General features: G+C 41.0%; 1 protein-coding gene across 9 annotated transcripts in view; it reads left to right on the forward strand.

The window, feature by feature from the left end:
• Window positions 1–13451, forward strand: part of MTUS1 (microtubule associated scaffold protein 1) — a 174412-nt gene that overhangs the window by 137572 nt on the left and 23389 nt on the right. For 8 of the 9 annotated variants that reach the window (XM_058720073.1, XM_058720071.1, XM_058720074.1 and 5 more), the window contains one exon: window positions 6610–6676. In XM_058720073.1, the coding sequence (XP_058576056.1) occupies window positions 6610–6676 (67 nt within the window). Of the gene's footprint in view, window positions 1–5474; window positions 5583–6609; window positions 6677–13451 lie in introns of those variants that run through there. The other variant, XM_058720080.1, reaches the window with a different exon arrangement.

The following is a 13451-nucleotide window of genomic DNA, read 5'->3' on the forward strand; positions in this document are numbered from 1 at the left end:
TTTGAACATTTTACAGCTTTGTCCAAATACATCTTTTTGAGAGCAAGATAGACACATATACCTAGTTTTAAAAATTGTAGGGGTATATGGTACTTCTGTTGCTCTTTAATATGTAAGGAGGGAATTGGAAAGCTGGCTTATATTATCAAGTAGGTAAAATTGGAGACCACGTAAGATCAAATGCAGGAAACAGTTAGTCTCTTTTGTGATAAACCAATAAATTTGTTTTACTGCAGCTAGCCTAACCGGCCCCATGTTCAATTCCTTTCTCTCTCACTGGAATGAGTCATTAAGTCCTGTGAGCCCTCATCCTACAGTGGTGCCCCCCCCTCCACCATCCCCTCTTTTCCATTCCTACTGTTGCCAACCTTGTTCAGACTCTAGAGAACTGTCCATTTGATTGTGATAACTACTTCTTAACTAGATTTTAGGCCTGCGCTCCCTTCACTCGCTTATCCCAAGCACTGCCGACAGATTCATCTTTCCAAAGCATTCCACTCTACTGACTAAAACCTTTGTCTACAGCTTACCTGTCCTATATGGTAGCTATTGTCTTTATGAAGCTTTTGGACACTTGAAGTGCAGTAAGACTAACTTAAGATATGTGGTTAAGCATTAAACTACACATGAATTTTGAAGACAGTATGAAAAAAATGTAAGATATCGTGTGAATAATTTTTCTGTTGACTATATGCCAACATGATAATATGTTGGGTATACTGACTTAAAATATATTAAAATTTAATCTTCAGTTTTAGGAAATTAAAATAATATACATGGCTCACATTATACGTCCTCTGGAAAACTCTGGGGTATAACTTGGAATATAAGATTCTATAATTTGGCATGAGCTGCTCTTTTTAGCCTCACCTCACTGCCTGTCGGCTCTAGCTGTATAATTAGTGAGGTAGAGAAAAAGCAAGAGGGATATAACATTCCTTGAATATTTACTAAGTTCTAGACATTCGTAACTTATCACATCTTGTCCAAAAACACAAATTGGAATTTACTAGTAAGGAAACTGAGGCATGGAGCTATAAAGTAACTCATCTATCAGCAGACAGCTAATTTTAGAGGAAGACCCGGACTTGAACCTAGGTCTAGGACGTTAGGAACTTAAAATCATCTATGAATGTCTCAACTTTCCTATTCTTTGTTCACATGCTATTTATTACTGGGCCACTGCCCTTCTTTCTAATATCTACATGTTCACATCTTATAGCAGCATCATACCACTATCTACATTTAATTTACATGGATTCACTATACAAACAACAAGTAGAAAATGCAAATTAAATAGATAGGCAGTCCTGCCTTTCATGCCCCTCCATGAGGAGAGGCCCAGAAGTGGATGTGAGATGAATTATGGAGTCTGCTCTTCCTTTGGTTCCTAAATCACTCACGGGGGCATGAACCTCCCACGGTCCATGTGATCCTGCTGTTTCAAGGTAATTTTTCCCCATACAGCCTTGCTCGTAAACACAAACCAAACTCTTTATCACATGCTCAGTTGGAGGAGGAGTAGATCGAACATTAGAAGAAAAACCTCACTTATTTGGATAAACTGACAAATGTTTGGTCAGTCTATAACAGGACAAACTCTTAATGAGTTTCAGGGATACTTTTACTGTATGTGAATTTCATATTGCACCTAATTTAGGTTTTAATGCCAATGTAATTGTGACTCCACTGGATTTTTTATAATTCGGGTCAAAAACTCCCTCTTTTATTTCCTGATCCTTCTGGCTCTATGTTCTCTGTACCTTCTGGATTCTAGGCACACTTCTATTTCTCTGTCACTCTTTACCTTGTATTACAAATAATTATTTGCACTCGTTTAGGCTTTTTAAGACCAGAAGCTCACTGAAAGTAGGGTCTGTGTCTAGTTCCTTCTTGGGAAATGACCCTAGTACTTATGGCCGGACTTTATATAACAGATGTACAGTGTATACCTGAACAAACAAATGGATGAATAGACAGGATGGAATCCCAAATGTAAGATGAACATATAAAGTCTTGATGCAAAAGTTCTTTGCTCTTTATAATCAATCAGCAAATATTTACTGATTGCCTAATGTGTGCAGGACACTATTATAAAACAGTTAGGACAGGCATAAACAGGGGAAAAGTTAAGTAATTCTTCAGAACAATTTCCCTCTTAACCCTTTGGTTCTCTCCCACCCACTATACGAGTGATTGATGGATTGAGATGTGGATAAGCAGATGTAGATTGTAGGTATAGACTGATCTGTATATACATATATATCTTATTGCTGAGTTTTTCCCAAGTGGCTTTAGAGCATTAGAGTATGGATAAAAATGATTGATTATAGGGAATCCTAGAACTATCACTTACCCTTTGGTTGCAAGCCTGTTTAATAACTATAATTTTCCCATTCTAGTGGCAGAAATAATTCATTACATGGAAGTTCTGATAAGTGCCTCATGAATCTGGAAACTAATATCACACTTTCTGTTTCCCAGAGGACACATTGTTGATGGTTTCAGTTTATTCCAATTCCAGGTCTATCCTTGGATGGTTGAGCAGTGTTCTGTGCAGACAGCCAAAGTGAAATCCAGCCTAAAGTAGCACCCAAACAAGGTGAATTTTGAATGACACTAGCAGGCTACTATAGGTAAAAAAGTCTCAGGGCAAAAAAACAAGTGGACATGATTCATTGTGTGAGTGGTGGGGAGGAGGTGGGAGAGGGTACCCGTCTGAGCGATCTGACATGGCTCTTTTCTACAAAATCCCCTGTGCTGGTGGTGCTCTTCAATAGCTAGCAAATTCAGGCCCACTGATGGGATGGCAGCCAGAGACTAAGTGCCTGTGTTTCAGGGACCCCTAATTAAATTATAGTGAATCCATTTTTTTTCCCTTGGAGCACTTCATATATTAATAAGTGCATAGAAAAGCAGATTTCCATCCAGATTCCTACCTCCTGCTTTTTTTCCCCCCACATTGTGTAGAATTCTGCATGTTAAAATAAAAAGAGAATTAAATAAACTTGTTATCTTGACTATAAAGAGTTTATCATCTAAGACAGAAGCACTGATAGAGGAGCCGTTGAATAAAAAGAAACAAGCAATCAGCAGCTGAGTGACAAAATGCATTTTCATCATCTACAAGTAAAGGATAGATCTCTTAAAGGGCAAGCTCCCAGAGAGAGTCAGGCAGAAAGTGACACAATGGTGTGGGCACTGCGATTTGCATGTCATATAGGATCACATATAAAGCCCTTAGTTTTTCCTTTATCTTCTGCCGCTTCCCCCCAGATGAGGTCATCTGTCTTGAATGGTAACTGAAGAGAGTTGGGCCCGGCCATTTTAGTTCTATCCAGGTCCCAATCTTGAAGGCAAGAACCATGTCTTAAATTTCTTGCATACTTTTCCCCAGCGTCTGAAATGGTGCTTTGTTAATTGGCAGAGTAATAATTTGCCAATCAATTCAGAAAGATAAATGTCATCTCCAGGTTTTGGGGAAAAGGAGATGGTACCTATGATTGACATTGAACATTCCCTTCAGGGTTATGTAATGGGTCAGGTCAGTTTGTTCTTGTGGAGATGGGACATGGGTAGCAAGTGTGATTTGTACAGAACAGGAATTGGGAGCCTAAACAGGAGCTGGATGATGGAGATTCTTGGACCTAGGGTGAATTTTATTTTTCATGGACTAAATGGAATAGTTTTGGGAGATAAGGGCATCTGTGTATACAAAGACCATAGGGCAGTAATCAAGCAACCCCCTGCAAGGTCCTGTGGAGGGATGCTTTCACTAGAATAGGAATGAATTTCTGGAGATCAGGACTGGAGTGGAGGTTGCACTAGTAGAAAAAGTGTGATAGAGTCAAGGCTCATGAGGAAGAATGGACTGACTTTGGAACAACCCATTTAGACAAAAGAGAGACAAAGATGACCTCACGGCTTTCCTGTCACCGTTGACTCAGACTGACAGAGATTGGAAGCTGACAGTGGCTTCTGGGACTGGAAGGTGGGATGCAGTAGAGTTGGGGGAAATGTTCACATGAACTGAAATCCCTTGTCCCCAAAACCTCTTTAGTAAGCTGAGAGATCATGCGGTAGGTGTTCGTGCCAGGATGTAAACGTTTTCATAAAATGACTTATGGAAATTACATATCAACTTAATTTTTCAGTTAAGTGATTTTTAATTGCTTGTGGGTATCTAGTAAAGCTGTCTTCTGGTGTTTTTGACAATTGCATGGCAAAACTTGCTGGTATTGACTTGAAATAGATCACTAAGCAAACAAAATTAAGGCCTAAATTTATGAGATTAAGAAAGGCATGTATTACATCTATTTCCATTCGCTTTTCTTTCAATTTTATCCAGGTTGATTTTTCCTGAGACTTTAATTTCTACATTAGAACACTCATTACTTGTTCATTTTTTAAAACCTGAACTCACAGATTTGTTTTGTTGTTGTTATTTTTTTAATTAAAAAAATATATATTTATTTATTGTTGAGAGCATGAGCAGGGGGGGGGCAGAGAGAGGGAGACAAAATCTGAACCAGGCTCCAGACTCTGAGCTGTCAGCACAGAGCCTGATGCAGGGCTCGAACCCATGAACTTCGAGATCGTGACCTGAGCCAAAGTCGGATGCTTAACCGGCTGAGCCACCCAGGCGCCCCTGGACTCACGGATTTGTAATTTCAGAACAATTTAATACTGCACTTTAAAAAATCAAGCATTGAGAATACCATTAATGGCAAAGTGTACTCAAGGAGAAAGTGTTTCTTAAATTCCAGTCACTGTTAACTACCCATGTGACAGTGTTAGCATGCTGTTGTTAACTTCCTTAGCTCTTTAGTGAGAGACCACTACAAAGTAACAAGTACAAGTTACAGAAGATACCTGATCTCCCACTCTCCAATCAGCACTGCACACTTTAACTTTAAACACCGCTAGACCGTGTTCTAAGCATTCAGATTAAATTTTGCAGCAAACACCATTCGTCTTACTATGTCATTATGAATTGTAAGTCACAAAACACACACTTGGATTGTTCTTTGCCTCGTTCACAGGCTCCTTTAGTATACAGGTTTTGGAGAACACGTTTCTCTTTTCTATTAGTAAGTGTGATCATCTAACGACCTCAATTAGAGAGGGAACTAAAAAGGTTCACAAATCTAAAAATAACTCCATTATCCAGGCAGAGAAGGTCAGTTTTTCTTTGCACTGTACCAGCTGATATTTAAGTAAGTGGCCATCGATCAGTCTAATGTCTGGCTCTCGTTTTTCATAAATGAAGGGCTGTGGCTTTAAGTAATCGCGGGCTGTTTGTGCCAAAGGCAGAAGCTGCAGCAATCAGCTTCTGAGAGGAGAGAGGCGTACGGTAACCTGCAGGATGTGAAGTAAGGCTAACCAAGGACCAATCATGCTCCTCCCGGTAGAGCTTTGAATGTAGGCAGACCCGGCTGGTGGGTGGCGTGGCCACCTGTGCACTTCTTGGACGGTGCGGGGCGGGGGGGTGGGGTGGGGTGGGGACAGGTGCAGACAGAAGCTGGAAAATGGGCTGCTCCAGCAGCAAAATGTGTCTCTATCCTCCCTGTGCAGCAACAAGGGTAATTAGTATTTGCTTATAGTGCGTTTCTGGAAGAATGTCAGGGACTGAGGCAGAGCTTGTCTGGAATTAGGGGGGAATGCTTGGAATGACGAGCAACTCTTGCCTGCAAAAGACTGGGTCTCATGATCTCTGCAATACTGTGATCAAGATGCGGCAGGAGCTCCGTCTCGGGTGATCCTAGTGAGGGCATTTTCAGAGAGCTCTGAATTCTGCCTTTTCCTTAGTTATGCCCTGGTGGTAGGGAATCAACCTTTTAAGAAACTGTGTCTATCGCTATGTGTGTGTGTGTGTGTGTGTGTGTGTGTGTGTGTGTGTGTGTGTGTGTGTGATTGCTTTGAGTTGCTGGTAACTTGGAAATAGTTCTTTTTTTACGGAATTAATAATAGCTTTTTTGATACGGAAACAGTTGGTGATATTCTTTGATTTCATTTCTCTTAACATCTCCTTACAGTTATAGCTGATCCCAAATATAATAATCCTTAGAAAACAATGTGGGGCTGGGTAAAATTAGTTTAATTTTGTCTTTTTTTTTTAAGGATTCTTTTTCACTGTGGCTTCTTCCTTTTAGGACTGACATTGTAACAAAACTTTTTTATTTGCAAATCTAGGACAAAGTGCATATAAGTGCGTATGTTTAGAACATTAAATATTTATCTTAAACTGATTAGTGCTTTATTGCCCTTGGAGGAGAATGCATTAAGTCTTAAGTATGCATTTGCTGAAAGGTTCTATGGATTAGCAATGAAGCATGGCTCAAAGTAAATATTTTTAAAAGAACCATGCCAGTGAGTGTCTCCAATGATGGTTTGACGAGAACCTGAAAAAATAAAGATTTTTGAAACATGAATTTCCTTAACAACTAAGGGACATCTGTGTTTTTTTCACAACACAAACTGTTTAGCTTAAATGATTCATATCTTGGCTTCTCGATTCTGAGTCTCATTTTCCTGGTGATAACAAATGTGTGCCTTTACTGAAAAGGACCCTCCTGAAAACGTGAGTAACTTGATGTGTGTTTTCCACAGCGGGAGGAAGCGCTGAAACAACACAAAACCCTATCCCAAGAACTTGTTAACCTTCGAGGAGAGCTAGGTAAGAGCTTTTTTTCCTTTGTGTGTGTGTGTGTGTGTTGTTTTGTTTTTTTCCCCGTAAGTTTGACAGGATGAGGGGACAACTGGCAAATTCGGTTCTCCCATCTGCATTATGGCTGGAGTTGCACGCTGGCAGTTGTTAGCTGTCCCACTCTGGTATCTGTGCAAACACTTAATATCAACATTTCTTTTGAATCTTGGCAGCTTGACCTCAAGTTCACAGAATTCCTGGCACTGATCTGACTAAGCCTAGCAGAGCTTTTGATGACCAAAACATTTCTCTTCCTGAAGACAAGGACAGAGCGAGTTTTGTAATTGTGTGGGTTCCTCTTAAATAATTCTGTCATTTTTTTTCCCCGAACCTCTTTCCATATTAAAAAGTGGTGAGAAAATTCCCTCTCTGATAATAGTAATTACATTACGCTTTCCTTGGGGCAGTTTGCGAGGAGGAAGTATGTAAAGAGAAGGATGCTGTGCATCCCGGATAGCCTGTCTGAAGAAAGCACGCTCTGTGCTAATGTTACAATTTGAACAGGGCTGATGGTGAAGGACCCAGTTCTACCAGGAGCCATGTGCCCCTGAAGTCTGTAACACCCACCATCCAGTGCCGCTGTTTGTAGGCTGAGCTGAGTTTTAGTTGTTGACTCTCCTGGAAGGGTCTTCAGGGTTCATGCAACAGAGACCGTCTTGCCTTCCCTACCTCAGCTACTGTGTTGGAGTGAACCATCTGTCTTGGGATGCCCCTGTCTGCCATGGGCCCCTCAGCCCTAGAGAATCAGCTTCCTGCTTGAGCTTCAGCCCAGTTTGGAGTTATCCATTAAAAGGCTGAATTCCTTCCCCTTAGCGATTTCCTGTGTATGTTCACAGCCTCCTCCTAAAGTGTGAGTAGGTATGTGTATAAATAATGCAAAGGCAACAGCCAGAGACGAAAATTGTGTTCATCCAGTTCTAGGAGAAACCTGTCTTTAGACAAGACCGGAATTTCAACATTGTCAATATAATTGGCTGGACTTAATTTTTTTTTTTTTTCTCTGCCACCCCCCAACCCTGGGCAAAGATTAAATAGCAGTGAATGTGGGGCCAAGGCTTGTCTCTGTGTTCCTTTTCTGTTTTCACCTCCCAACGGGAGGCAACCACAAACTGCTGACTACCCCTCCAGATTCTTAATACCTAGCTGAGACATCATTTTCTCCTGACCTTATTTGAGGCGATGGAAATGAGGAACTCTTTATAGAAAAGTAATTTTAAAACAGATGGAACTTCAGGACCCCAAAGAGTTGAAAATTCTAGGCAAACCGTTCAAGGAAACCACAGCTGAGAAACAGGCCTCCTGGCGTTAGCATTTGAGGCTTTCTGTCCTGTTACTTAACTAGACAGCTGCCCTTTTGATTACCCAGATGACCAACTTAATTTGCTTTTGTGTGTGCCTTAAATAAGGTAATGGATATAGAATGAGCAGGTCAGGAAAGAGGCCTTTTTGTGTGTGTTTCAGAGTTCATTATGACCCAGTGGAGGTGGAGACGAGCCTCCCTGATGGTTCACGTTTCGGCCTCTCCAAGATGGGGCCGAAACGCCAGCGGAACACTGTTCTCATTCATGCTGCTTGAATAGGGGATCCTCTTCTTACCTTTTAGTGGATAGCACAATTAAATGATTTAAAGTGGGACCCGGGTCCTCAGCACCTCCACTGGGTACGTAGCCTGACAGGAAATAGCTGTCACAGTTTGTACCCGTTCTCAACTTTCCGTCTGTGATAAGGAGAGTGTGCCCTGGTGTGCTTTCACCACTGCTGTCCACGCGTCCGGATGCAGTGGTTGGCCTGTCCATAGCGTCCGGTCACCCAGGTGGGAGTTGGGTGGGACTTGGGTTAACACGGCCATAGGGGACTCTCGTCAGGGTAATGCGATGACATTAGGAACGGTTTTCAATGGAAGGGACAATTGGAAATGTGTCAGTGCTCCCGTTGAATGAGGTAGAACTTCTCAAATAACTATGTAAAGCCTTTTGGGAATGGTCTCAGTTCTTTGAGGGGAGAGAAGAGAAAGCATTACGTAGTTCTTCTGATGGAAACAGTCCAGGAAGAATTCTCCAGAAGCTGCCAGTGGGATTGTCTGTAGCACGGACTAAGATGAAAGACAACAGGTTACATAGCAAAGTTCGAAATGCGATTTTAAAATTTGAGGCAGTACTATAGAATGGTTAGACTGTGTGGTCACAATAACCAGGTCCAGACCTTTCGTAGCTGGGTGACCTAGGGCAAGTCACATTACAGGTCTTGAGTCCCAATTTCATTATCTATCACATGTACTAATAATTGTCTGCTCAAGGATAGTCATGAGGAGTACCTGAAGTAACTCACTGTAGAGTGCGTTGCACCCAATGTTAACTACTATTAAATAGTTACTATTAATTAAGCTAACATGTCTCCATTTTATAGCTGTGTAATAGTCACATTTGCTGTTTTGTGGGGGTATCAACCACACTGTAGGAAGGAATTGTAATTAGACTATATTACTAGAAACCCCTCAGGATGGGTTGTTTTTTTGTCTTCAGACTCAAATGCCAATGAGACGTGATTGATCCCCTCCTGACACGGTCCAAGTGCTTGCAAAGTGGAGGCCATAGTCTAGCCTTTTGTCCGTGGATTCCTAACTAGAAGTTGCCTAGCTTCTTTGAGTCCAGTTTCCTCACTGGGGGTATGAAGTTAATCCGTATTTTTCTGGGTTGTCGCGGAGCTTGAGTAAAATAGTAATATGTATGAAGCAACTGGCCATGGTACCTGGTCCACCACAGGCACCTCAAGAGAGCCTTACTACCACCACCATCATCCAGGAATCCACCATTTCTCTCCAAAATATGGGGGGCTGTTGGATCCACTCTCTAATTGGGTAATGTTTCTTTATCTTCTCTATGAAAATTAAGGCAAGTTTCCCAAACTAAGAACTGCAGAATATAAAAGACAATTCAGACTCAGGAGCACCGAAACCCAAGTAGAGTCTGTGATAGTGACCTTCAGAATCTAACTGCCTCCAACCCTCCCCTCCATTGACTAACTTCCCTGTTGTCTCAGTCGTCACCCTGACCAGTGTCCTGTGCTGCCAAGTTAACCCAACTTCCCTCAGAACAAAACCATGAGGCTCCCCTCCTTCCACTGAGTCCTCGATAGTTCACAATCATGTACTTACTATAATCTTGTGTTTCCTTATTGTCTCCAGATAGTAAAAAAAAAAAAAAAAATTTTTTCCAGAGAGTAAATTTCTTTCAGAGATTCTTTCCTACTCCCTATGGGGAAAAAAATACATGTTCTCCATTTTCACAAGTAATTGGTAAATATTTATGGGTATTTGAGGGTTTTTAAATTTCTTTTTATTTAAGAATAGTGTGCAAAAAGTTAAAACTGTGAAGTGAGGGCAAAATAGCCCATATTCCACTAGGAGACTTTACTTTTGCATATTTCCTGTGTCTTTGTGTATATGAGAGTAGACAATTTCATATCTTGACTTTTTTTTATTAAGGTATCACTTACCTACAATGGAATGCTTGTTGACAAACACATATACTCATGTAACTTACAGCTTTATCAAGATATTAAAGCTCACTATCCTCCCAGAAAATGCCTTCATTCTCCTCTCTGGCAGATGATACCCCTCTTCTCCAGAAGCAAACAATGATCTGATTTTTATCATGTAGATGAGTTTCTTGTATTCTAGAATTTCATATAGATAGAAACATACATCATATTCTTTTTGTGTCTGGCTTTTTTTTTTCCACACAGCAACATGATTTTGAGATTCGTCCATGATATTTTATGTGTATTTTTCTCTTTTTAGCTTGTGTCAAGCACTTTTCCATATTGCCTCATACTCTTCATTATGGTCATGCTGAATGATTTGGGAAAGTTCTGTTGAGTGGAGATAGCTTAATTTCACTTACCCCTATAGTGTTTAGTATAGTGAGGGTTTCCTTGTCGGCTGTCATCCCATTCATTCCCGTGGTTTCATCTACAACCTGGAGGGTGATGATGCACAGAGCTAGTTTTCGAGTTCTCTCCTTCCGAGGCTGCAGATGTATTTTGCCCGGTGAAGAGCTGCCTCCAGGAAAGCCAGTCTGGTGTAATCAGGCCTTTCTGTTTCCCCAGTCCTTTGCTTCCTTGAACTCTCTGCCATGTCTCCTCATTCAGACCTATTCCTCAAAGTCTGCTTATCATCTTCTGAAGTGGCATCATTCTTCAGTTACCACCTAAGCTAATGACAGGTCTCACATGCTTTGTCCTCCTCTCTCCTCCTCATCCTTCTGGCTCCTGCTGTTCTAATTTAAGCCCCATAATTTCTCCCCTCAAATACATGTCAATGGTCATCCAACAGGCCACCTTGCTCCAGGCCCACTTCTCTCCAGACTATATTAAAATAAGTCTCACATCTGTCCTCAACCGGACATTTTTAACAAATATAAATGACTTCATTTGGGCTTTGGGGAAAAGTCCAAATAGACTGTATTCACCATGTATGATTTGACCAGAACCTTCCAGCCCAACTTCATGATATCGGGATGCTCGTTTGCCTTTCTTCACACCTTCTTTCCCCTCCCCATGCCTTAGACACGGGTCCGTTCATACCCCTTTGGCCCTCTTTGGCACACGTTATCCCCTCTGCTTGAAATGTGCTGTCCCTTTTTCACCGCCTTTCTATTGTTTGCCTCTTAAACACCTCACTAGCTAAAACCTAGCTAAGTCCTAGCTAAAAGACCTTATCTTCATTTGAGTTTTAGTTAATCTTTCAAGAAAAGTTAATTGTGCCTTCTGTGTCCTTCAAGATACTTTGTTATTGTAGTTATTTGTTTCTAGACCTCTTCTCACATTCTAGAACCATGAGCCTTTCAAAGGCAGTATCTCCTTTACCTTTGTAGCTCAACGAGCTAAGATCTTGTGCCCGGCACTTAGTATTTCAGTGAATGAATGATTTTTATATTGAAGGTGGTAACTAGAGAAACTTGGTTTATCTGTATAATACCTAATATTCAATGGTTTTTGTATACAAATGTTTTCCTATAAACCTTTTAAAAATAACAAGTATGTTTTTAGAAATGAATAATAAACAAGGTGAGCTATAATTCTCTTGGGAACATTTAAAAAAAATTTTAATGTTTATTTATTTTAGAGACAGAGTGCAAGCAGGGGAGGGGCAGAGAGAGAGGGAGGCACAGAATCTGAAGCAGGCCTCAGGCTCTGAGCCGTCAGCACAGAGCCGGATGCAGGGCTCGCACCCACGAACCGTGAGATCATGACCTGAGCCGAAGTCGGATGCTCAACCGACTGAGACACCCAGGCGCCCCTCTTGGGAACATTTTATAATTATGTCTGATAATCCCAGTTAGATCATTTTGAAAGTGTCAGCCCTTGAAATAGATTACAGTTCAATTTAATGGTCAGTGTCCACAACAAATATTCGGCCTCTGAGATAGGGAATAAACCTGTCACTCTAATTTTTTTTTTTTTTTTTTTTAAGAATCATGTTGGATCAAAACTGCCATAATAGAGAGCCATAATGGGGCACCTGGGTGGCTCAGTCGTTTAAGCGTCCGACTTCGGCCCAGGTCATGATCTCACAGTTCATGGGTTCGAGCCCCACGTAAGGCTCTGTGCTAACAGCCTGGAGCCTGCTTCAAATTATGTCTCCCTCTCTCTCTGCCCCCCCCCCCCAACTCTCACTCTGTCGCTGTCTCTTTCAAAAATAAATAAACATTAAAAAAATAGAGAACCAGGGGTGCCTGGGTGGCTCAGTCAGTTAAGCGGCCGACTTCGGCTCAGGTCATGATCTCACGGTCCGTGGGTTCGAGCTCCTCGTCAGGCTCTGTGCTGAAAGCTCAGAGCCTGGAGCCTGTTTCAGATTCTGTGTCTCCCTCTCTCTGACCCTCCCCCATTCATGCTCTGTCTCTCTCTGTCTCAAAAATAAATAAATGTTAAAAAAAAAAAATAGAGAACCATAATTATGGTCTTTGGGGGTTTCTATTATTTTTTGTTAATATTAATCATTAGAATCACATTTTTATCTAAATTAATGGAGGAAAGGTATTTTAGCTGTCAAAATTAATATCTAATGTACATCTTTTTTAGACACCTTCCATCTATTTTTATTTAAGTTTTTTTTAAATCCTACTGAGACTTAAGTATTTGGTCAAATGAACTAGATGTCAAAAACTTGGGGCACTTGGGTGGCTCAGTTGGTTAAGTGTCTGATTCTTGATTTCTGCTCGTGTCATGATCCCACATACCATAAGATCAGGCCTGTATCGGGCTCTGTGCTGACAGAGCAGATCCTGCTTGGGATTCTTTCTCTCCCTCTCTCTCTGCGCCTCCCTGCCTGCTGTCTCTCAAAATAAATAAACGTTAAAAAAAATAAAAACAAAAACTTGAAATGCCTTTATTCACAGACATTCATATAAACTTAGTATTGTTTGTAATGCGTTGTTCAGGTAATGTGCATCTTTTTTATAGATCTGTCCTGGTTGTTTCTATATAATGACACAAGTGGGATTTGAACCCTTAATTCACTAAGAATTGCAGTAATTCCCATAATTACAAAAGACTAGTTGATTTTTTTTCCTCTGTGTATAAAAATTATGCACTGGGTATGGTGGTAACATTACTGAGTGCCAGCTCTTTCCTGACAGCAGTATTCAGCTCTTAGTCTACTGGTTAGTATTTTATTAAAAGAAAGGAAAGGGAAGGGAGGGAGGAAGGAAGGAAAAGAAACTGAGGCTTAAAAGTGAAGTAACCT

Source organism: Neofelis nebulosa, chromosome 3 (assembly GCF_028018385.1).
Source record: "Neofelis nebulosa isolate mNeoNeb1 chromosome 3, mNeoNeb1.pri, whole genome shotgun sequence".
NCBI classification, from domain to species: Eukaryota; Metazoa; Chordata; class Mammalia; order Carnivora; family Felidae; genus Neofelis; species Neofelis nebulosa.